This window comes from Temnothorax curvispinosus, unplaced genomic scaffold, assembly GCF_003070985.1.
Source record: "Temnothorax curvispinosus isolate PA1 unplaced genomic scaffold, ASM307098v1 QBEX01014279.1, whole genome shotgun sequence".
Classification (NCBI taxonomy): Eukaryota; Metazoa; Arthropoda; class Insecta; order Hymenoptera; family Formicidae; genus Temnothorax; species Temnothorax curvispinosus.
Genome location: NW_020224059.1, coordinates 224642 through 252175, shown reverse-complemented (window position 1 = coordinate 252175; position 27534 = coordinate 224642). Strand labels below are relative to the sequence as shown.

The 27534-nt window shown below is 38.4% G+C and overlaps 1 protein-coding gene across 9 annotated transcripts in view; it reads left to right on the top strand.

Annotated features, from left to right (window-relative positions):
* The window catches only part of LOC112464527 (dystrophin-like), a 455372-nt gene that overhangs the window by 336598 nt on the left and 91240 nt on the right, over positions 1–27534 (top strand). For 8 of the 9 annotated variants that reach the window (XM_025031567.1, XM_025031559.1, XM_025031568.1 and 5 more), the window contains one exon: positions 5294–5466. In XM_025031567.1, coding sequence (XP_024887335.1) covers positions 5294–5466 — 173 coding nt within the window. The remainder of the gene's footprint in view (positions 1–5293; positions 5467–27534) is intronic. The other variant, XM_025031561.1, reaches the window with a different exon arrangement.

The window sequence follows — 27534 nt, the reverse complement described above, 5'->3', positions numbered from 1 at the left end:
TCGATATAACTACATTAAAACAGATCAGACGTTTCAAAGCAATATTATTCTCGGGGATCGTCCGTGCTCTTAATCTGCGTTCTGTTAATTTTTCCAGTAGAAAAAGAAACTGAGGAATCTATCTCGCCTCTCTCGCAATCGATATCCCGCGCTCAAACGCGAGTACGAATTGGTCATTTTCCGCTAATTACGGAGACGGGCAATTCCATCAACGTGACAACAGAAAAACTGCATTGTGTTTTACAAATTGATTTTGCCCGCATTATAGTATCACAGTATAATTCCCGGTTATGAGAGCGTATAAAGCTATTGGGAACCGCGGATATTACATATAAGAATCACTTGTAAATGTTGCATTCAAGTCACGGTTTTATCGCGGAACGTTGGAATAATTACAAATTAGTATTAATATCATTTTATGCGATACCAGTTATATGTATCGGATGTTACGTATAACATAATACACCAATGGCCGAACGCAATACATTAATTGCAATATGTTAATCAGTGGGTAATATCTCAGTTTGGTGTAATAGGTTGATGAATATAATATCGGACACTCGCGCGGAAACAATAATGTGACTTTTCATGAATTGTTTGCGGGTTCCCATTTGAATTTTACCTTTTTACGTGTAAAGCTGGAGATTATAATTTCGCAACGTTCCGATACGTAAACGGAATTAATAATAAAATTTCATACCATTGAAAATGATAAGGGCTTATTTCCCTGTTTTGATGTGGAGATATTTAATCACGCGGATATTGAATTATTGAAAGTTTGTTATTATTTTCACGACCTTTCTCAATTCGTATCAATTGTAACGATAAATCGTTGTTTCGTCTTTAATAGAACATAGTGCCATATTACATCCAACCTCGTGGAGAATTGGATTAAGATTAACGGTTTAGTTTCGCGGTTCCAATTAAATTCAGATATTCCACGACAGCTCCTGGAATTGATTTAATCGCCGCATTTACGTGGGTAGGAATATTAAACATAAATTTAGGCACTTATTAGATTCGAGTTAGACACTCGCGAATGGTATTTAACGGGAAAATAACGGTAGTGAGTTTTCGTAACTTCCACTTAATTGAAATAGTGACATCTCGAGAAATGTTATGTTAAATAAAATATATTAAATAAAACTTTGTTAAATTTTACTTAGCGCATAACTGAGTTAATAACAGGAATATTTCATTTGCTAATTAAAAGATAAGCCATGTATTATGCCGCTCATTAGAAAGATTATGCTATCGCGCGGTGTAATTAGCATTCCTCGTATTACTTCGTCGAAAAGTGGATGTCACGTCCGTTGTTCTTTTTTTCTTTTAACTGAATATCAATCTATCGTGAAATTAAAATAATTGCCGATCGACATTAAATGAATGACGTGTAAAGGTCGAACGAGGACGAGCGAATTAATTAAATTGTCGATAAAGCGAAAAGCGAAATCGTGCTATCGTCACGTCGGTTGCGTGTCATTAGTGACGTCCCTGGTTGATTTCATTATCGGACGTATATATCGCATTGTAAATCGCAAAGTGACAAAATGCGCGACGCGTGAGCGAATCGGTGCTAGAATTGCTCGTAGAAATCAGTTCAACGGAAGTGACGTTGTCTTTTTGTCTCGATAATGCAGTTGTACAAAGCATTTCACGATTATAATTTTAATTATAAATTAGTTTTTTAAATTGTTCGGTATCTGAATTAAAAAGAGACTTTTTTTCTTTAAATAGAACTACAATTTTATGTAATATTTAAATATGCACGAATAAATAATTCTTTTTGTATCTCACGTAAGTTTTATGTATTCGCATTTTAAGAAAACTGATTATTTCTTATTAATTTTATACTCGCATATCTTATATTATTATTTATTTTAATTATCTTAAAGCATTCTTAAAAGTTGAAAAAGACTGATGATGGTTCTCATTCATTTTATACATAACAGAGACATTTCTTTTTCAATCAGATTCTCCAATAAATTTAAGAGAAACTGATTGCTTTGTTAAATTTTTATGAAATTCTCCCGTTTTTTATTTAACGATGCAAATTCGAGAAATTCTGCGACCGAATTTTTAATAAGACAAAAAATTCAATAGTATAAGTTTGTCAGGAAACTTTTGAAAATCCAAGCCTTTTAGCACACCTTGTATATGCTGTGTGTTCCGGCTACCATGCACATCGACGTCGCCGGTAAGGCGCATTTGCGTAATTGCACAGTGAACCGCGATAAGAACTTCGGAGCAGCGTCGGATAATGCAAAAACGTTTTGTACTTTGCACTTTTTTTCCGAGCCATCTCCCTGGTGCATCCCTGAACATTTTAATACTTAGCCCGCCACGATGGCGTCCCTACGAGAGCTCCATTAGCGGGAAAAATCTAATCGACATCGGGGATACATTCTTGAGAGATCGCAACGACATTGATACAACTTTGCGATATTGTTGGCTGTCAAGTGCGGTAAAACGAGTCTTTATCAGCCCGTAAGAAGGTACTCGTTATTTGAGTGAATTTTCTCCTTAATAAAATTATACACATCGCAAAAGTTTATGAAGTTTATCAATTATTTTATTTTTAATTTTTGTTTCGCCGCGCCACTCCGAATTATTTATAGGAGTAATTGTAACGAAAGAAATATGTGTTATAAACTTTAATTAGCATTACGATCTTTCTTTTTTATGATCAACATGTAGAAATAAAATTAATTATCGTAATAAATAATTTTAGACATACTATATGCTACATACAAATATTGAGACTAATGTGGGTTAGCTAATTTATATTTTCTATATATCTATATACCTTTTGTACGTCTTCATTTTTTCCACGTTGTTAAATAACATGACTACGCTGCAATGTATATAGGCTGTAGTGAACAATACGACTGGGATACGTGAAAAATATTATTCAGCATCGTAATATTTATTGCCGGCCGTCACTGTTTACCAAGCTCGACGCGTAGCAATTCATAATCTGTGGATTTCGAGGATCGAAGTGCAGGGCAACTCCACGCGTCCCCATCGAGCTTTAAACGAAATTAGCTTCCGCACAAGCTGCCACCAAGAGCGCCAATTAAACGTTACCAATTCGAACGCGCTCGACGGACGTACGGTCCGTCTGTCGCTGGGTAAGAGCCAGTTTGATCGATGTGCCCAATTTTCCGGAGCGCGTTCTCCGGCGCAAGCGGTATACTCGTCGATATATTTACTCCTCTTTTTCCGAGAGAAAAGCGAGCGCCACGTTCTCCCCTCCTTCTTTTTTTTTTCATTACGCGTGTCTCCGCGATGCACACCGGGTGTCACCGGCGTCAATTCGCGCGGAAACTGCAGCTGAAAAATATCTCGCTCTGACCCGTCGATCATCGACCCAGATGGGAATCGAGTCCTGGGCCAGAATCGTTCTCGAGATTGGAGCCTTCAATTCGGGCGTGTCAAAAATTGAAGAGGGTTGGGAAGGGGCTGGAGGATTTGAAAAGGGAGTGCGACCGTCGTTGACAGGCAGACGGTTTCAGATTAAGACAACGCCGCGGCAAACGGAAACGAGAGATATTTCACGGACTTTGTATAGTGTCGTTGCTATTGCATGTTATTTCTCTAGAGAACGTTCTGCTTTCGTATTTTTCTTTATTTTCAAATATTTTCTGACACCTGGATTAAACGAGCGACAGTGACACGTACTTTTGATAATATTTTTATTTCTATTTTTATAATCTCTGTGACAAAGTTGAAAACCTCTTTGTTCGTAAATTATTGCTTTTCTTCATGTTATCCATATCAAAATATAAAATACACCTGTAATAGAGAGTAATACTATTTGTACGAATCTGAATGGAATCATATTCATATATGCAATATTAAAACATAAACTATTAACATCATCAATTAAACATTAATTACGTAATCATTTTATAATAATAACAACTTTATTATTATTGCAAATTGATTGGCTTTCAATTAGTGATTAATTGTGCTAGTTTAAATTGCTTGTAGAAATTACAAATTACGAATTACAAAAATTTGTTATTTCCAATTCTGCAATTTTAGATTAAGGACGTTCTCTCGTCCTTATACTAGAGAAAATCGATTTTCTTTAAACTGTGAATATACGTTAATTTAGGTGTGCTTTATGCGTGGTATAAATTTCAGTACCTCTTCCGGTATAAAAAATCAAGATACTGAGCCTCAAAGTTTCAACTTTTACTAATGAAAAGGTTTTCCAGGCCAAACGGTAAGAGATACGAGGTTGACCAAGAGGACCAAAGTTGCTCTCTTCTCGTCGAGTTCTATAAGGAAAAAATGCCAAAACTAAAAAAATTAAATTTAAAAATTTTTTTTGAAACTTTGAAGCTCAGTATTTTTATTTTTTATACCGAAAGAGGTACTGAAATTTATACCACGCATAAAGCACATCTAAATTAACGTATATTCACAGTTTCAAGAAAATCCTAAGAAAATCGATTTTCTCTAGTATAAAGACGAGAGAACGTCCTTAATTGACATTTTATAGATATCATTTTTAACATTCAGAAGAGAATTCTGGGATTTTTCTAAAGTTTGCTTAATGAAACTTTTTATCTAATTTTATATTGATGAGGAATGTGGAATAAAGTAAGGCCAGATTTGCACGTAACTGCAAACCGTGCATACCTGCTTTAAAGGGAACAAAACAAATCCTATTGTTCTTGTCGTGACGCCAGCGAATATTTCTTAATTCACTCGCATCGGCGCCGATTTATTTTCATTGGCGCATGCATTGCATGTCGGCGCCGACGTACTCGTATACCACCGTTGTACATGGAAACTCGTATATAAATCATTTCTATCCACGCGCAGACTGCAATTCACGTCATCGCGATGACGAAACACCACGAATTCTCTCTTTCTCTCTCTGCAACGCAAATGCTTCCCATTTCCATAAAAAGAGTCGGATTCCCTAAAATCGAAGTTTTGTATCCCTTTTTTTTTTTAATTTACATTTCTCCAGAAATATGTGCAATTACTAAATAACCATATTTTAATTGGAGAAATTGTAATGAGAAAAATTACGTGCTAAAATTCTTGATTATATATTTAAGCGTATTAATTTGTATTGATAAAGTTGTTACTTCGAGTCATTCTTGTCACAGATTGAAAATAAAGTTGTATATATTTTTTGTTATTTTTATAATTTACGGTTTTATAAAAATAACAAAAAATATATACACCTTTTCCAAATAACTGGCACCTTTCCCGTGACGTCCTTTAATCTCGTTCTTAAGGATCTAAGGAGGCATCCTCCTGCTTGTTGCAGGATCTTCAGTCGGAAATAGAAACGCACCGAGACGTTTACGCATCTTTGAACGGTACCGGACGAAAATTATTGAGTTCCCTGGCGAGTCAAGATGACGCTGTTATGCTGCAACGTCGATTGGATGAAATGAACCAGAGATGGCATCATCTGAAAGCAAAGAGCATGGCAATCAGGTAAGAGCTAACATTTTCAATCATTAACATCATTATCGCCAATTGTGTTTTCTGAAATTCATAAAAATAAGGACCATTATAAACTTCTCGTGATGATAGATATGTGCGATATATGATTATTATAAATGATTGTTATTGTAATATTCATTTTGTCTGATATTTTTTAAACGAAAAAAGAATGAACTGCATAAAACAAGCTGTGCTAAAATACATTTAATTTCACAGCTATATCCAACATTTTATAACCTAATAAGAGACAGGATGTCTTCTTATTTTACGATATAACAATGAAAACTTTATTTAGATATTCATAAAAGATTCTTATACCAACCTTTCATTCTTTCTTCATTACTTAAAAATCGAAAAAATAAGTGAAAATTGTTATACATAGTATCTTTCAAGAAAACAATATTGTCTATAATTTAACTTTAATAAAATAGAATTTACTTACTTTGGAAATAATAATTATTTTAAACATAATTATATATGTGTATATCATTATAATGCAATCATTATTGTAGCTTCTTGCTTGCGTATATAAATAATAACAGCTTTTAAACAAAACATACTTACTTTATACGTTTACCATCAAATATATGCATTTTTATGCGATTTTTTTCTTCAAAAATGATCAATATAAAATTAAAAATTGCACAGAAGAAGTATTGTGAAACTGATTTTCATAACAGAGATATTTTTCTTTATACTATCGTAAAAGACAGTTTTCGCGTGTGAAATGGGGTCGTAAATCAACATGTTGAAAAAGGCCAACCGGCTTGGTTTTTTCGGCGAAAGAATAACTTCAAAACGCACAACGTATTCAGTGTAAAAGCGCAAAAATTCATAATATGCCGCGCCTGCGATCTTTTGCACCTCTATAATTCTTGAAAAAAAAAGAGATAGAAGAAAAATTTATGTTTACACGCATTGCATAAATTCACGGAACAGCGAACCGTGCCGGCTATAACACTACAAAGTTTCGGCTTTTGACATGCAAACAATTTCGGACATTCTTCTGCAGGGGGGAGAGGGTTAGTGAGAGGTATAGGATGAATAGTGGATTAACTATGAGCTTCCGCATTCTCAGCGCACCATTCTGCTTTGACGGCGTTGCAGTTATGCATCATAATAATGTCTACTATGTGCAGCGGGTAAAAATAATCGCGCGTAAAAAGAAATCTGCAGCGGAGGTGAGAATTTCGTTATGGCAACAAATTAACTTGTTCGCTCGATTAAAGAGTAATTGTACATTGGAAAGAATTAATATACCTATATAAAAGTAATATATATTTTATTAAGTATAGTGGACCACACTTGCGTGATGTCAAAAATATGATAATTTATACTAGAAGACAAAATGCGTAAAATGCGCACAACTTAAGAGCTATTTTCATGTTTCGAAATAGCAAAACATCACGAATGGAATGAAATCGTAAATAATCAATTACAGTAAGTACAGATAAAAGCTTAATGTATCGTCAGATATGTTCCTTTTAATATTTCCTTTTTTCTTTTTGAAATTCTTTATAGTGATTTAAAAAAAGGATGCTTATTAGCTATCAAAGGTTACATCGATTGAGAAAGACCAAAAGCCATGAAACGTCGTGACAATTATAATTAATAAAGATAGCCAGTTAAGTCGAATAAAAAATCTTTATTGTTGATTATTTACTGGCGAAGTAAAAGTTTCTAATTTGCTTTTTGAAAGACTTGATTTTTTAATAATTAAAAAGCATAGTACAGAATCTAAACCCCGTTTTTGTTAGCAAGTTTGCTCAGTTTGCACTGTCGGTTTATAGGAAATCCTCACAGGATTTTCCGGTGGAAACTTCGAGAATTCGTGATCCAATTTAGCCTCAAACGTAGCGTAAACTTCTCTTCGACTGTTCGACTATGCAACCGTGGACGGTTAGGAAGCGCATCGAACTTCCGCGGTAACCATATCCCAGCGCATTGATCTGATAGCAAAGCTGTATAGCTTAACATAATGTTATTTTTACTTATTTTATATTGCATCCAAACGGGACATTGTCGAGCACTAAAAGAGGAAAAATGTCAATAAAATATTACTTTGTCGATTTCGATGCAGCGCTATCTGTATAGAGACATTACAATCCATGAAAAATCTTCTTTCCCTCGAAAAGAAGGAAAAATGTTCGCAAGAAAGCATTTATATCTACATGGATTTGAGACTTTGAAGCATATCGATAGGTCTGTCTGACAGACAAATCCTGCATAGATATGCTCTGATAAAATTACGATCTAACATAAAGAAGAATTGGTGAAACGCGCTCTCTATAAAATACTGTATGAAATTCATACTTGAAAAACTTGGCTTATTTTTACGCAGAGCTACGAGATATATTTATGTCTAATTTAACAGATGTTTATATTATTTATGGAAAAATGTGTTTGTACTACATACGCTAAACATTTAAATATTTTAATATTTAACGCATTTAATTCATTTAATTTGAATCTAAAATATGTCGCTTTTAACGTAGATTTTCATTTTCGTTATTCAGTTAATTACATATATATAGTTAATCAAATATTTTGAATATGTCCAATACATCGCATGCCACTCTTATCGGTCACTTTTATTAGGCCGTATTATTTGTAATATCCAAACGAATATATCATATACATACTACACATTTATGCAAAATTGTTCGGTTATTAATAATGATCGCGTCACTGATTGGTTAGTTTGGTCCTCATTCCGGAAGGCGTAAATGGGTCAGCCCGCAAAAAAAACCCGGCATCATTGACCGTGCGACCAATCGATCGATTAACGTTTTTGGGAACTTTCACGCGGCAAATCCATTTGCGGAGACTTTACCGTAGTCGGCCGTAATCGGATTCCCTGCGGAAACTTTATAGCGGCGGTGCGCGGTGTGTTAATTCTGGGCCCGAACATCGACTCCGAGATCCGCCGTAAACTTTGCACGGACAACTATGCAACTGCACGTTGTTGAAGGGTATCTGGATATTTCCGAAGAGAAAGTCGGTGGTTTGATGATGTACGCCGGTAGGAGGAAAGTTCTATCGATTTGTCAGTAGAGCGCTGCGCAACTCGCGAACAATTTCGGCCATTTACGCGGAATTTAGCCTAACTGATTTGATTTCTTCATCACAAGCTCGTTATTAAACTCTGTATTGCCATTAGAATATCTGATTAAGATGTACTAACGTCGACAAACGTCGAAGTATGTATCTTATGACGCTTTCAACTGACGACAATAGCCAACGATAATATAATATTAGCGACATCTAATCTTCAGCTTCAACTTCAGCTTCAATACGATTTTAATCGAATCACTGCATTGTTTTCCTACGTTGAAAAAGAAAAGTATTAAAGAAATATAAAAGTCACAATTATATAGAAACTGATATTATTTTTAAAGAGATGTCTCTCGTAAAATATCTTTTTCGAAAGAGGAATTCGTTCACTTTCGTAGAATAGACTATGCGTGAAAGAAAATATCGCGGTTCCAACATGGGTCTCAAAATTGCAGATAGAACAACTTGTGTTTTTTATGTTAGATATCTTGCAGCTCTTCCATTTTATTTCGTGAGATAAACATAGGAACAGATACGTATATCGGAAATAGATACAGATAAAGGCGAAATTTTTTTTTTAAAGTAGATATCTTTATTTTGTTTAATCTTAACACGAGATCTGACCTAGATCGAAATTAGTATAGTCCGTAGATTAAATCGCTGTACTCTCTAAATTTTTTCGAGTGAAATATCACTCTAATCGAGTGGAAATTCACTCGAGCAAAGAGTGAAAATGGAACATATCTTATCGAGTGAATATTGACTCGATTTGTCGAGTGATTAGATCACTCGCGCGCTCGAGCGAAATTTGACTCGTGTATTTGAGTGAAAACTTGCACTCGATCAGAGTGCCTTCTTCAGGTGTCTGATTTTGCTGTTCGCTCGTTCTTAGAGTAAAGTTTTACTTAAAAGGCGAACATGTTTCCTAAGACTCACCACATAGCATTTTTACCTGTTATTTTAAAACGTTGGTTAGGTTAATTTGCTAAGGCCCAGTTGTTCCAACCTATTGGTAAACTAACTAATAGTTAGTTTAAGGAAAAACGAATCGGGAAGCCGCGAGTTGCAATGCGGTCGCACGCGAGGAGGAGGCTCTTTGTCGGTATCAAAACACGATGCACGACGATCCCATCCACGGGGAGGCGTCGCGAAGCCGTCGCGGCTACGATCTGTGCCCGCGGAATCACCACCGTGCAAGCATGACCGCGACGTCGGTGACGAGCCTGACGGTGAGCACCCGGGTGTACGAGGGTCAGAAGCCGGGCATCTCGGGTCTGTGGAAGGCCGTCAAGGTCTTTCAGCAACACTACACGGACAACTTCGTGCAGGCGATACTGGATGCCCGGGCGATCAGCTGACCGGCTGCACCCTCGTCGTCGGCGGCGACGGACGGTTTTATGGGAGGCCTTAGCAAATTAACCTAATCAACGTTCGAAAATAATAGATAGAAATGTCGTGTGGTGAGGTTATTATATCAACCTTAGGAAACATGTTCGTCTTTTAACACGATATTCACAAAATCCACGCACTAATATCCACAATTCTTCGAAATCTTTAGGTATAAACACAAATATACATCACGTAAGCCCGACATTGTAACATGGCACGTCTCTTGCGCGGGCTACGCAACTGAGCCATTCGGTTCAAGTAAATTTTCACTCGACCCGAGTTGCTCGGAACCAGCGTACCACAATTCACTCCGACACTTCGAGAGAATAATTAAGATTATTTTCACTTTATAGTTCGAGTCACAGATTTCACTCGAATCGAGTGAAAATAAGTGTAAAGTCACTCTGTGAAGAGTTGATAGTGCATTCACTCAAACCAAGAGTCAAATTTTCACTCGAAAATATTTAGAGAGTAGCTTCATTGAGTTTTACACGTTGCTCTAAGCTAAGCATTTACCTCATGAAAGAAGTATTAATATAAATTCCGTTTTAAGCTGTTAATTTTTTTGTATATGTTTAAAAATCAAGATATTTATTTTTTTCTTAAATCTTGATCACAAAAAATAGCGTAAATGTCAGCAAAATAGATATTCACAAAATAATTATCGCTGATTTCTAACGATCTTAGTAAATAAAAGGTGTTCTTTCATATAAACGATCATCATATAAGGGAGCATTTTTGCAAAAATTTATTTTAATCTAATCAACGCAAAGCATCCGTTAGAGAAAAATAAGTCTTACGACAGTATGAAGTCAGCATAAAGGTCTCGATAAAAGACCGTGCAATCAGTCTCCATTAATTAGTCCGAATTGCGGCCAAAAGCTTGATTACCGAAGAGATATTCGTGCAGGATGCGAACTACGAGGGCGTCACGTATAGAAGGATAGAAGTTCACGTTCGCCGACCATATTTATCGGTACCTACCGACTCTCTCTCTATCAGCCTTCGTTCTCCATCCGTCAATCTGTATCTACCGACCTTTCTCATTTCCGCATGCTCTTTTCCCCTTCCTCTGCCCCCCCTTTCCTCTCTCTCTCACTCTCTCTTCCAAATCGTCCGCAGCAGCACTTTAGAGGTAACTCCGCAATCAAGCCACAAATGCCAAAGCCGATAATTTGGCGGACGATCGTTTTTGGCACTGGGCTCAACAAAATCATCGGCGAATACCGCCAATGTTATTTGTGGGAAAATTTTTCAGATTAACTCAACTCCGCGCGGCAAGTGGTGCGTTGCAATTGCAATAAGTAGTTTCCTTTTATTACAAACTGACGATCGATCGCAGAGAAATTATCGCCGTAAATGATAATTCGCTCAAACATACCTGATCCTTTGCATATATGGAACACACCATAGTTGTAATTCTTTTTGTCACAAGTTTCTGAATGAATTTACGTTTTGCATCTCGATGAAATGTGTACATTATATTAATATTAATATTAATTTTTATATTAGGATATAACATTAATTTTTTAGCTATGGCATTAGCTACAGCTGAAAAAATTGAACAGATTTTGTGAATTAATTGTAAGCGTGGATATATGGAGGGGTAAAAACTATAGTGGTGTAAGTCAAATTTTTTTTGAATATTTTCTCGTGTGCATAGATGCAATCTGTACAATATATGTATAAAGTGCATTTATGCACACGAGAAAATATTTTTAAAAATTTGACTTACACCACTGTGGTTTTTACCCCTCCATATAATGAAATTTAAACATTTAGTCAATTTCAAGTGAATCATGCGTAAATCTCATCAGATTAGAGTTTTAATAACATATCTTAACATCTAACAATAAGATACATTTTAACATTTTATCAAACGATTTGAAAAATACGAGTCAGTGTGATATCATTACGGTCTTCATTAACAAAATCTTCGTTAATTCTCTACATCGAATTCGTTAAATTTATGGCTTTACAGAGATGCTCTATACGCGCAACAGGAATATGCTCTTTGCGAAAGAGCGTCCTGCCAGAAATAAACATCGCAATGACTTATCAAAATGCACGTTAAGTGGACTTCGTGATCGATGCAGCCGTCTCGCGTCTCGCCACGCCCGACGTAGATTAATGAGGATAAAAAGCCGTCCGGCCGGCTCTCTTTTCGCCGTCGTTACATTCGCGCGGATTATATTTTTTTGTTTTTCCCGCAAGATACCGGAACCCGGCTGTAAAATCAATACGAAAGGGGGGAGCAATTAGTTACCTCGGCACGCACGCCACCAGCAACGGCGACAGCATCCGGCGGTCGGATACGCGGACTTTTCGGACTTGTCCAACATCCGGCGGTGCTTCCCCGGCGCACACCAGCATCCGGACGACAAATAAAGGTTTACGAACTGCGCGAATGTTTGCAGGCGATGCACCACTGCCGGTCGCACGTCGCCCCGCAGTTCGAGTCGCGTAAACTTGTGTAACAATTGCTAGCGCGGTTCATTCCGAATGACCTATTGTTCGCGGCTAGCAAAAAAAAAGAAGAAAAAAAAGAGAACGCGCGTTACTGCGAAAGTTTGCACAGATATGAATTTTGCGTGCAGCCGAAACTACAGCGCGTGAAATTATACGGACAATCGGCGGTACTGTGAACCGATAAATCTTCATTGATGTAGTTATGCTCGGAGGAACCTATTTCATCTTCTATTTAAGCAAATTTCTATGCCGCATGAATTTTGTTATTTAAATTTAGATATGCGCATGCGATATGTGCAGGACACGTATGCAAGTGTCAAAATTGAATTACGCACACACTCGGTTTATTTATAGCTGCGGTGATAAATGGTTACCTGCCAATTAATATTTTTTTCCCCTTGCGTTTTTCAACGGTAGCAGCGGAATTGCGAATTTATTTACTGACCAGCTGACGCGGGATTCAACAGTTCAATGAAAAACACGGGGGGCAAAATGAAAAAGAATTCGAGTGGCTGCGAGGCATAAACGTGTCGTCCGCGCTCGATCGGAACGAATTAATATTCCATCGCGCTTCGAAACGTCGATGTATCGACGCGAAAAATCCGGAAGGCAGATGAAAGCACGCTCGCCATATTTGCAAATGAAGTCGCACGCTATACGGAAACTAGATGCACACTGTGCATTGCACAGGCGGTGCGGCATGCCGCGCGCACACACAAAGTCCGGTTGCGAGGCAAGACGCTGCGAAGTCTGAGACGCGGCTCAAAGCGACGCTTGTTAACGGGAAAACAGGAATCGGGAGGAATAATTATGGGTGTCTCGAGAGACTGCAATATTACTGGCGTGTTTAGATCGATGCAGCGGTGCGTTCACGCGCGTATTCACGTGGCACGTGCACACCAAGGCGGACGAAAGCGAAAAGCCATCGACGCTCTTGTGCACAATTGAAGATATGGCCTTCGAAAATGGTCCGGAGTCTCTGATGAAGCCTAAGCTTCGATAGCTTCTAGCCGATAGATGTTTCTTCGCGAAATTGCGCAGCGTAGTCGAATATTTTACTATTACTTTACTTATAAATTAAACCGTCAATGAATGTAACTCGATTAAAATCTCTAAATTTTCTTAATAAATCAGTATAGGTTTACAAGAAACTGGGTAAAAATAATGATACTTTAAAATAATATATATTAAGATACTCGCATAAAAATTGCTGTTTTAAACAGATTATTATTTTTTGTAAATTGAAATTGAATTAATCATTACCGAGTATTGAATGATATTTATATTATAAGTTCTGATATTTTTAAAAGCATACATATAATACATTTTCCTCGACTATGTTATTTTTATATAAGATCGAACAGACAGTTTTCAATATTTTCCCACGCTAAGAACAAAATTTCAATTTAATTTATCAGTGAAAGGACACGTTAAGGTTCCTTTGTTTATTAGATTTATAATACATATTTAATATACATATTTAATATAAAAATACGCACATATTTAATATAAAAATATACATTCTTATAACGATAACATGTACAAGAATAATATATATTTTTCACTCTACGTATAGACGCGTGCATGATGCATAGGCAACGCGGTAAAAATAAACTTCTCATTTGATCAGTGACATTTCCATAAATAAGATTGACGGAACTTTATCTCAGGGGAATAATTTCAAGCCAGATTACGCGACCGAACGCGCCGTATGTCCGATTCGTCCCGTATCTCGCGAACGGAGCGGACAAGCTCCGCGCGACGGCAAAAACACCAGCCGCGACACCGACAGCGCGGAACACGACGTTTGATCCATCGCCGGACCGGAACTGACAGCCAGATAATCGCGAGGTCGTGATGAATCGCTCGGTGAGTCTTATCAGTTGGCCCCCCCGTGTGCGCGGCGTCGCCCGGCGCGTTCGCTCGCCGACTCCCCGAACGAAACACGTCGCCGGAGACTGTCACGTACAAGCACGTTCAGCGCTGCCCCGCCCGGGCCTTTTTCTCTCTCGATTGCAGCAAATCGAAAGTTATTTTTACGTGACGTCGCACGTAACGTGTGGTAACGCGCGCGACAACATGAAGACGGCAGCGTTCGATAGCGAAACGAACGACCGACCGTAGGAAATTTGTTGGAGTCGTTTAACGGAGGGAAAGAATGGTCGAATGCGAAGGAACAGAGAAAAAGAGAGAGAGAAGAGAGAATCAAATCGGATCGCCGATATTCCACTAAACTCGAAGCGATGCCTTCGTGACCAGAACGCGAGAACGCAGACGGAAAAACGAACTGTACGTAAAGATAGAAAGTTGCTGGCTGCAATAACAAAGGGGGACGATGATCGAAATGACGATGATGCCGAAAAATTCCATGGCGATACGTATGATAATGTAAGAAGGATAGACAGTATAGAATTATTAATACAACTACTGCAGTTTTGAAAGAAATTAAAATTGTTATATTCAAATGAATTGTACATGTGCGTGAATGTAATCTTTTTGTTTGTTAAAAGTATATATATTTAGTTATTAGAAACGTGAAAAATTCATACATTATATAATTTGGAACATTGAGAGCGAAAAGTGCAACCATTCAGATGAATATAACGCTGAGAGACAAGCTCGGGAACTCGTAATAATTAATTAATTATTAAAATCGATTAACCTATTAATCCACATCTGCTGTTCGCTGTGCCATTATTATTATCAAATTTGTTGGCTTCAAATCTACACTGTGGAAACGTGCACAGCATTTCCAGCATTCAAAAGCGTTTGCGAGCTCGACGTTGCGTCAGGGACGTCGACAATGATGTCAACAAATCTGTCGCACCGTCTGAAACTTCCTTCCGGCATCCGGTCTCTGGCCAACCGTAACTTACTGATCCCGGCCGGTTTGCTGGGACGTATTCCCAACGCGCGTATCGCGGCGCGAAGCAATAATGTAGGCTTAAAGTATGATAAAGGTGCAGCTTAATGCTAATCTCAAAAAAGTACCGGTGGCGTCGATACCCGCTAGTCTCGTCAGATAAATGCAATTCGAGCTTTATATTCGATATCGCGATGCAAACAACACAGGATCAATTTAGCTGGGGAAATTGTTAAACGATCGCTTTGAGGATCCATTCATAGACACGCACGAATATGATATTCGTACGCCTTCGAATATCTCTTTCATTTTTTGACATTGATACAGATATTTGTAACAGGTAAAATTTTATCAAAAATTCTTTACAGATACGTTCATGGTTTTAAAAGAATTTTAAACTCTCTCGCAGCGTAAAAATAATTTTTATTTCTCTCCGTTCGCGTCTTTAAACTCGATATTTACATTCGTTATATTTTATCTCTATCGACCCGGCAATGTAACCACCACGCATTCATTAGCTGTTTTATCTCCGTAATATCGCAGTATGAAAATATTTTTTCTTTTATTCATTACGCTTGTTGGAATTAGGAATGTTTAAGTATTACGAATGTATTCGCGGTATTACGAGGGTCGAGAGGGTTAACGAGGCCTCTATGTTAAAGCGCTTACATTTGGTTTATGTAGAGCGGCAGAAAGCGCGCGCGCGAGCCCTGTTGGTACGTAATTCGGGGCCACCCTTATTGTCGGGCATTACGTCCTCCGCGCCAGATGCTACCCAGCGTTTATTTAGCCGTTCTAAATCCCGCGTGTGTGCCACGGCCCGCAGGACGAGCGAATTCGTACGAGTGCTGGATTTCATCCCGTTTATAAGCGCAGTCGATCGAACGCTGGATTTCATCCCGTTTATAAGCGAGAAGTCTATCGGACGCAGAATTTTCCCCGTTAATCTCGATTTAAAGACCTCGGACGGGGGGGTCCGAGCCCGTGTCAACCCATTTTACGGATCGCGAAAATGGCGCTTTGCTCGCGGAGATGTTAGTGTACTTGGATTATTGCCGGCTTTTTCGGCCGTTCAGTTGTTTCGAAAAATCGACGAGAATCGAATAACATTTCGCTGCGAGCACATTCGCACGCGTACGTGCATCACCTATCCGAGATTGTTTCAGTTAAAGTTAAGTCACCTTTTTGCGAAATCCTAACTCGTTCTGTTCCCAATTTTTCGCGTGTTAATTCTCGCGATGTATTATTCGCGTTTGTGTTATATACGTGATTATGTTTGAAAATAATAAAGAAACTACTCTAAGTATCCCTTAATACGACTAACGTTAAAAGTCCATGAATATAGATACTAAAAAAAATGATGAAAATATTTCATTTATCAAACACTATGGGTGCGTTCGCGGAGCGCGCTTTAACGCTGTTGCATCATTCTAACTTTATCGCTTATTAAATATAAAACAAGGATAGAGTGAGCAAATAGCGTTAATAAAAGAATCAATGTCATAAATTTCTCAATATGTTCAGTAAATTGATTTGCTGTATAGTGTACAGTAAGGTGCATTAACTCGATGGGTCATAGAATTCTGACTTACTGGCCACTGGGTCTTTAATAATTGTTAAAGTAAATTATTAAAAAGTTATTAAAAAGAATTCTATGACCCATCGAATTAATGCACCTTACTGTACATCTGTTCCGCATTTGTGTGCGCAAGTTGATTTGATGATTCATAAAAAAGAAGCGATTATATATCAAGAGAAATAACTAAAAGGATCATTTTCTCGTTAAATTTTGAGATCAATAAATCTTTAATTTCCAGGATTATATAGATACTTCTTTCCTCATACATGTTTGTAATAACTTTCCAAATAATTCGGTGAAAGCAATATAATGTGCTATATTAATGTCTCACATTAATAATAAAAAATTGCAAATAATTACATAAATAATATTTAGTATTTTATCGTGAAAATCTGTTTCTTTATATATGATTGAAGAATACTGTGTAATTGAAATTACTTAGTAATTTCAATTTAACAGTCACTAACAAAGAAATGATTTAAAAACCTATTTTTTTTTAATTTCGTGTTTCTGTCTTCAAGTATATCTTTGAGTTTTTTAAATGTGCGTTTCATATATCTTAGGATACATGCCATCATCCTATTCGTGCTTTTACATCTTCCTTTATTGCACATCTATTTCTCGCGCGATCGTTCATTTTTCATTTCCTCTTATGCGGGCGCGTGAGCGTGACTCAAATTTGTAACGTCCTTGCAAATGTGCGGCACACAATCGTATCCGTTAAACCGCGGCTCACCTTCTCCGCCCGCGTTCCCGCCAATGTCCTGGTCCCGCAAGAGGAAATTGGCCGGAAGTGTGCGCGTAACCGCCAGCATCGTCAGCTATCGTCACGGATACAAATCGCGAACGATTCCACGGGAAAACGGATTCCAATGGGGGCAGCGGGGATCGATGGGATGATCCGCCGGATCTCCCGTTGCGGAACGGATGTAGGGACGAGCGAGGCGAAGCCTCGGTGAAAGAAGGGAGTCTCGTGTTCATCGAGCGTGAACAAACGTGTCCTCCGGTGACCCGGCGACTTGACCCGTTCAGAAATTTTAATTTCCGGCTGGCTGAAGATTCTCTGAGACGATCCTCCTTAAGGATGCATCGGGACGCAGCATCAGACCTGGCGGTATTGTGTCGGCCAACCGAGGTTGACGACGTTGTGACCGTGGCTTAGGAAGGAGACGACTGATATCCGATGTCCGGACCTTGTACCGGTGAGGAAATGACGAGGAGAAGGACGACGAGAGGTAGAGCTTTCCGTCCAGTCGCGCAACCACTCAAAGCGGGATCCGTGAAATTAGATTCTTGGTGGAACAAAAGGCCTCCACGTGCCGCAGAGAGCGCGAGTTATCATGGCCTGTCTAAGACGCTTCTTTTTCGCTTTCTCGAATAAAAACACGCATTTAATACATATAGAAAAATAATTCACGATTTCAGCCTTTTCATTCTGTTCTATGTACCTACTATTTACGTCAAAATTCAGATATATAATTACGATTAGTGTTTAGTGTCTGAATCGGAAACATAATTAAAAGTGAACGAAGCGTATTTTTATAAACGCCAACTGAAAGATATACTTTATAATCTGATTGGTAACTGCTTGAATCAAATTATGCATAGATCAATAAAGATTAGAGAGATTCGACCTAACAGCTAAAACTTGTAATAATGCACGTTTAGTTCTCACTGTTAGTATCGATCAAACTTACAATTAGTCAATATCATTCCTTGGATGTTCGACGATATTCCTGACTAATATTGTTACAGCGATTGTGGCTGGCTTTGTGATTAGTCCGCCACGCGATCATACACGATCGGAAATCGCTGCTAGTGTTATCGCTCAATCCTGATACCGACGAGAAAAATAGCTCGAAATCTCTCCAGCGTATCCCGGGAATCCGCGATCTAAATGCAGACATCGCCCTCCTCCCCGGACAATTCCGCCTTCTCTCCGGTATTTGCGTTCTCATTAGGAAATACCACAAACCGATTCAAATGGCTCGCCGATTCGCCGCCGCCGCCGTGCAAATCCGCGAAGTGGATTAACCACATGCTTCTCTCGAACGTTCTGTAACTGATATCTATTCGGGCGATTTGTACAATCATAAAACGCTTTTTAAGATGCGATATTAATTCTGGATGTTTGCGCGCTAATGAGGTTTCAGCAAGTTCATTATAAGAGCTCGCGAAATTTTGTTTCCCATTACAGATTGAAAAGTCTGAGAAGAGTGGGTGATAGCTTTTCGATTAATGTAATTTAAAATTCCTACAGCTTGCGTGCTCATCATCTGTGTTGTCGCAAAATATTGGAAATGCAATAATGTACAATGTATAAAGATTATTTGTGCATCTATTAGTTTCACCTCACTTTCAAAATGCTCTGTATATAATTCACATAATTTCTCCTGCCGTAATATTTTTACAAGCATCAACCGAAGTTTATTCAGCTATCAATGTCATAACGCATGATATGCAACTATATTTTCCTCTTGCATTTTACAACGCATCACTCGAAATGTTATCGTTTACCGGATACGCGTGTACTGAGATCGTCGCATATCATATTCAGATATAATCTTGCGGCGCAGTTTATGTGAATATGAAAAACATCAGCAAAAATATTTCAACTGTTTGTCCGGCCGCGATACGAAACACACGGAAGTTGTAACTCGAACACAGGATCGCGACAAAATATGCGCCGTTACTGTTATTTGCACAAACGCTGGCAACGCTCGTTGCGAATCCGTTTTACGGGCGGAAGTTTATATTACGCTTTCCACGAACGACAACCGCGTATCAAATTGCGCAATGGATCGCCGGCAAGATCTAATTAACTATGCCAATTTCACCGGTTTTGCGCGTGACGATCCGCATTTTATATAACGAATTTATTACGTTATCGATAAACCGTGCCGACGGCAGTTTTGCGCGTTGCCGTTCCGCTCGGAAACCTCAAGCAGTCGCTCGCAGTTTTGAACGTGACTCGGACAACGTTGTCTCCTTTCTTTTCGATCGCCAACTTGTTCTAGTCTGACCCAATCGAAAACTACCTTTGATCTTCGGAATAATCGAAAGGGTCGTCCACTAAAATATTGAAAAATATGCGAAACATTGGCAAGGGTTACGTTTTCCATCTCATACATAATGGATTTATACACAAAGTAATACACGGAACCAACGCAAACAATTGTAAAACACGTAAACTCACACTTAAACCAGAAGCTTATCGGAATTGCTATTGAACGGAGCTTATAACTTACTGAATACAAGTGTACAGTAGCTGCAGGTTCTAACGGAACTACTGCAATCCGACAGAAGTAGATTTGATAGTGCAATACAGAACTTGTTTGAGATTACTGATCTTTTTCTGATGAATATTAGTTGGTTCGTCACATTTATCATATTTATTTTTGTTATATTAACAACATATTCATTTAGAGTCTCCAATAATTTTTTTTCATAATTTATTAAAGCATATTTTCATAGAGATCATAACTATAAAAAGAAATATTATCAAAATTTCCCAATTTAATCCTCAGGAAATGATATTCTTACAAATGATATTTTTGTTTATCTATTCCAAGAGTGAAATAGATATTTTAAACTATTTTAAAGCATTATAAGAACGTTTTTAGAATTTAATCTCTCAGTATTATAGACCACTATATTCGCTCTCGTTTACTAATGACAATTGGCACGGACGTATATTTGTTCACTTCGATCGTTGATCTCTATTTTTAGTATCAAGTCGCACTATTCAATTGTCCACGGACGGAGTTGCTACCCGAAAACTGCGACACGGAGAGATCCGCTAGCGGCGCGACGCTAATGGCGGCGTTGTTGGTGTTGTTTATCGTAGAAGTTTGAGCCGGTTTTGTGTAGCGAGTTGACCTCGCTCAGATTGGGATTGTACCGGTAAATTGTTCCCCCGAGTTGAATTATAACGCTCCGCCCGTTTGCGACAATTCCATTTACCCGCTTTATTACGTTAACCGACACGGCGACGGCGACGACAAGAACGATGACGGCGACGAGTCAATGCCGTTGACGAGTCTCCGTGGGAAACGTTGACGGACAAGCCGGCCGCGGTCGCCGGCACAATAGATCAAAGAACTTCATCGTGTGGAGATTCACGTCTAATTGTAATTGTAGTTATCGGATTGATAACAATTAAATATATCAGGATCGGATCTATCGCGGAGAAAACGGGCGATGCATTTTGTACGGAATCTCAATCGGAATCTTGTTGGAACGCGGTGGGTCAGGGGTTTATCGGTGCATAAAGAAGAGATAAGATCGAAGCTCCTGTACATCTCGTTTTACAGGGGTGACGTGGATAACGAACACGCCCTGCGAAATGGGTCAATTTCAGTTTTACGATCGCGTCGTTAAGTCAACGGAATTTTCTGCGTTAAAAAAAACGCGAGGCAAACTTAAGAAAAACCTGAACAACCAGTAGTCATTGCACACGCGCTTATGAGTTAGCCGATTCGTAATACTCGAAAATTGCGGCACAGTTAACTTCATTGGTGTAGCTTGTACATTTTCAAACCGAGCGCGTTTAATTTAATTGGTATGTTTGACAACGAGGAGGATTTGTTCAATAATGAATAACACGTATTTGTTAATAGATATTAATATCTATCAATATCTACCGTTATTACGCGTGCAAGCGCATTTGTAATATAACTTACTGATAAACAACTAACTTATACAGCAACATTAATTTAATTACACTTAACATTTCTGGAGTAAGAAAATATTTTCAAAGTATCGGTTCAAAGTACTGTGCATTACTGCGCAAACTGTTTGCGAGCGAATTTGTCGCTATCTCAATAATAATTTCGTCTAGACGTAAAGTCTATTTACAACGGCAGCTAATTTATCGCGACCACATGGCGGATTGCGATCGCGCGATGTTATCGCGAGATCGATGGCCGCAATGAATTTTGATAGCTCCCTATGGAACTGCATTAACTATCGAGATTTAATACATTTCTCATTTGCCAGAATAGAACAGTAAAAGGACGCGTGCTGAGCGAATAAAAGTTTTCCGTCACATATTTTCGACGCGAAGTCTCCATAATTGATCACCGTTAATAATGTATCGACATTAAGGCTGTCCGACATAAACGAGAATTATTTACACTTATGCTACTAATTCTATACAGATAAATCTATTAAACAGTAAATTTATTTAACAATATTAATCAGTTCTGCAGGTATAATGAGTTCCAATGTCACGTAATATATTGCTGCATATATTCTGATCTATGAACAGTTACATATAATTTAAATTTTTTGATGGCTTGTATAACTTATTACATATAGAATTTTGTACCGTAATATTATTCGTATTTGTTATAAATTTTAGCAAAATAATAATTCTGTTCTTGAAGATGTACTAATAAAAGCAGTTAGCATTCTACTCTATTTCCTCATCATTTTTTATTTACCATTTTCATAATTTTCTTAAAAATGGATTACTTTGTTAAATTATTGATATAAACACCTGGAAGGATATATTTGTTTTTAAACATATATCTATAATGTGATATAATAATTTTTATAAAAGAAATGATTAAATAACAGATTGTTCTTAATTTACAATGGAAACTGTGACAATATCTCATTAAATTAAACATGTGGAGTCTAGAATATTTTCGTGCAAAAAACTCGCTCAATTTCATGAAAAAGAATCCAACAATATATCTGAGCAAGACTTTTTTGCAAATCTGAATAGCGAGATTTAACATCATAAAACGATACATCTTTTTGTCACATGGTTTGTCATATATGAAGTGTATTGTTTTACATTCATAAATTCATCCCTCCAAACGTTTTGCGGGGACTCTTGTGTCACATAAATGTAGAATATAGTTGAAATCGCATTGTAGGTTTCCGTGGAGACTATCAGTATTCATGAAATTCTTTCAATGAATTTCAATGATTTCGGTAAGACACAATATTTTCGAATATAAGGCAACATTTTCTTAGAAACTTTTCTATGTTCAACATTTTAGCTTAACAGATGAAGATTTGTAGCATTGAATGCACAATGTATTACATGCAATACATACATGTAATATTTAAAATACACCGGCTTCAACTACATTTATATTTCAGTGAATCTTTCTTCAAGAACATTCATATATAATTTGTATTTTTATCGAAATGTTTTCATTGTTTTAGATAACGGAAAGATTTTATAGATATATTCAAATACTTATAGATATAATCAAATACAGTTCATGTCATAGACGATGTTCAGATTTGCAAGCAAATATAAGGACTATTGCAATCCACAAGATTGCAATTTTCAAAGATTTTATCTTTGCGCTCCGACTTTTATTTCAAATCCCTTTCCGGATACGAACCATTCCCTTTCTGTATTCGCGCTGAATCGTTTCTGTTATTTGCCGAATAATCCACGGTTTCCAGCCAAATCCGACGTAAAGCTCGAAACACATAACGACTTCCGCTTGTTTTCACAGATGTTTCCTAAACGCGTTCGACAACGAAGACAGATTAAAGGTGCGTCTCGGAATTTCGACGTCGCCGTTGATAACTTCTTTGTAGCTCGAATTATCCCCCCCCCCCAAATCCTTGATCTGTCGATGCCACGGTTGCAGCATTTCGCCGACTTGTATGCACTTCGTGTACCGAACCGCGCGTCTCGTCATTTTAATTAGACTTAATATCCGGCCATGTATGCAAAATTTGGCGATTTCACGTAATCAGAGGCTCTGTCGGCGCGTTTTGCATTTCGCCGTGCTCGCAATTCAATTCTGTACCTACATACCTTATTCTATGTGTGCGTGTTTTTTACTTTTCCTCGTAAACGGCGACGAGCTCGAATTACACCGCTTTCACATTCGCATAATCAGATTTTCCGCGAACTTTATCCGATACCGTTGTGCACGTGTTACTGTTAATTACTCAGCAAACGAAAAAAGACATAGCACCGTTGCAGCCCTCTACTGCAATATTGATTTCCTATTTTTATAGAATTTTGTTATCAAAACGTTTTTTTGTTTTGCAAGAGCATATTGTTACGGTTACACGAGAACGGAAGAAAAGGATTTCATTAAAAGTATTAAAATAAATTATTATTTTTACGTGTGTTCCTGAATCATTAAGTATTCTATAGATCTGTTTATTATTTTTTATTTTCTCTTTTTATTAAGCGGACATGAGTGGTGGGAATGGAGTAGGCTGATTAGGCACACCGAATACGCACGTGCCCACCCCCAATTTTATTATAAAAATATTTTCTAGGCTCTTTCCGAGCTTATCCAATTCAAGACAATAGATTATAATAGAAATAGATTATAATATATTACTTCATTTGTAATATATTTTTATATTCTTGATCTTTAAAATGTTTTAATTTTTCTGTAATACGTGTAGGAATAAATAATATATTTTTCAGACATTTCATAAGTGTTCTGCATTAAGTAACGCAGAACACTTTACCGTTATATTAATTATCATTTTAAATAAAAATTTTGATATAAAAATGTCTAATAATAATAATTGTTAAGAAAAAGACTGTTTATATAACTCTTTAATAATATTTCATTTCTCATACATACGTTTTATTGACGTTTATAATATACTTTTTACAAATCTATTGCCTCGATATTGAAACAAAAAATAACTCACCGGCCGATGCGCAACAACGGAGTTGTAAGTTGTAACCCTGCGTTGATCTGTAAACATACAAATATTTTTATATTAAAACAACGTCCAAAATAATTATACTTGAAGTAAATAATTATCGCACCCGTTCAATTTTTAAAACATTATTTTAATGGACATATATGATTTTAAAATGCTAATGTAAGAAATCGAGGCCGCCGCAAACGGCTGCACGTTTCCACATTAACTCGTTAATTAATCCGCGAAAAATCGTGCAAATAATATTACGATCGTGCGAATAAGAGAGAGACGTGGCGTTCGCGACGTAATATTTCTTTTCTCATATATGCCGAAGATCGAACTCCGACCGAAATTTCACCGGAGTTAAACCTCGAAAGCGGCGGAGTCAGTCACAGGACTGATAGAACAGCAAAACAATAAGTAAACGAATAATAATTACTTACCTCCCGGTTGCTCCGCCGTCGCCTGATGCCTTCCAGGCCTCCTCCTCCTCTCCTCGGTCCCCCTCCGTTGTCGCATCTCCGTCGGCGCACTCACTCACGACGTTTCACGCCCAAAAATATCGTCACTTATGATCGCGCGACACTTTGCACGGCACTCCCGGTATTAATCTCGCAACGCGGTGCGTACTTTGTTACACGAAAGAATTACGGCGGAGAAGCTACGGAGCAGCGGAGCGGTTTTTTTTACGAAATCAAAGAGATGAATCGAAATCGCAAGTAACAAATGATGAACCATGAATAGTGGAGGGTCTACATTGGCAAACGACGAATCTATACGAATGGCGAACCGCGAATCACGAACCACGAATCGCGCATATAATAGTCTAGCGCCAGCTTTATGTAAATTAATATGGCAACTTTATGCTGGATGCTCATTGGTTTAGCGGTCTTATGTTATGCAGTCTATGCAATTTTGTGTGCGATAGCTTTTATCCGTGTTCCGAAAACGACGCGATGGCAACTTCGTTCCGAAGCCGCGCGACATGACGCGACTCAAATTGACGGTTGAGAAAAGCGAGACCGATTAGCCGAAAGAATGTAATCGAAAGTCAGTATTATCGAATGCGATATCCGTATATCTTGGTATCCGTATAAATCCTGCTAAACACATGTATTAAATGAACATTCGATATGTCACAGTTTTCCGTAATTTGAACCGTCGAAGTCCGATATACCTGTAAAAGGGTAATATTTCATTTGTCGTACGACAAATTTTTTTAAGCGTATTGATTGGCTACAAAATAGAAAATTTCTAGAAACTCGAGAACTTTTCTATCTAGCAACCAATCAACATTCTTGTAAAATTTGTCGCACGACAAATGAAATAATCCCTTATTTCCCGCTGCGATCCGAGAGACCGTGAATGATAGGGCGAAGTCGCGTGGTGCCGCGGCAACACGAACGGTGGGGACAGAGTGGGGGTAGGTGACTGTGAGCAGTGAGCACGACGAACGCGCATCTGGCTAGTCAGTTACCTCCGCATTCCATCTCCTCCACTCATGTTTACCGAAAAGCCGCGGCGCCCGCGCGCGCGCCGCTCATCTCCCGCTACCCATTCTAAACATTATTATCATTGCTCTCGTAGCGCGGAGTAATACGCGAATCACGGCTCCGGTGGTCTAGATTACGAAAAACTGTGATACATGTGATATCGAATGTTCATTGAATACATATGCTTCGTGGAATTTATACGGACACCGAGGTACATCGCATTCTTTCGGTCGATCGGTCTCGCTTTTCTCAACCGTCAATTTTACTCGCGGCACGGCGTCGTGTCGCACGGCTTCAGAATGAGGTTGCTATCGCGTCGTTTTCGGAACACGGATAAAGGATAACAAGTGTTACAAGCGGACCCTAAATCGAGTAACGCTCGCACCGCGACGTGTTTAATTAGCGATCGCAGTCTCTAGTAACGTCGTACATAATTCAATTTCGTATCTAATCATGTTTTGATATTTGGCGATTGTGGGAGATAGACACGAATATGAATGTTCATAAATCGCCTGACAAGCAACAAGTGTAGCGTCCTTGCAACGGTTGCTCGTGAAGAGTGAAGTTGGCCGCGCAATTTACGAAATTCTCTCCGCCATGTTAAAGCTCACTCGTCGCGTCTACTTGCGGGGGTTATCACGGACCGACGCCGAGCGTCGAGCGGATCGTATTATACAGCTTCGTTCGTAGCTTCCCCGACGTAATTTTTCCGTCGCCGTGTAATTAAGTACGCGTCACGTCGCGAGATTAATACCGGGAGTGCCGTGCAAAGTGTCGATATTTTCGCGAGTGAAGTAAGCGCGCCGACCGCGACGGAGATGCGACATCGGAGGAGAGCCGAAAGGAGGAGAAGGAGGCCTGGGAGGCATCGGGCGACGACGGAGCGATTGTGGAATGAGTAATTATTATCTATTCATTTATTATTTTGTTCTGTGACGGATTCCGCCACTTTCGAGGCTTAACTCCGGCGTAATTTCGGCCGGAGTTCGATCTCCGGCATACGCGACAAGAGATATTATATCATCGCGAATGTCGCTTCTCTCTTAACGGCTATTCTACGATACGTCGCGAACGATGGCAACTGCTAGTTGTAAAATGTTATTTCCGGTAGCGCTTGTCAAGTTGCGGTTGTCAAAAGAGAGTTGGTGAACTTTTGATTCTCTGGCAACAACAATCGGCAACCGAAAATCGCACTTTTTAACTATCGATTGCCATTCTTCGCGACTGCCAACGGCGACGGTGCGTTTGCGACGTACCTATTGTAGAATGGCCCTTATTCACCCTGGATGCGGCCACTTTTGTATGCTCGGAAGTAACTGACGCACTAAATGACTTTTACCATTCAACAAACAATCGTACCGTTTCCATCATAAGCAACTTTAACAATAAAATCTTAGTACCAGGATGTTATTCGTGATTTATTTATTTGAGGCTACGTCGAGACTTTTTATCGAGTAGGTGCAAGGTACGTGACGGTTTCTTCGGCAGATTTTTATAGCCGCCCAGGAAATTTCCCGGTGATTTATTTTACATCAGCCTGGCACGTCGTAAAGATCGCTCGC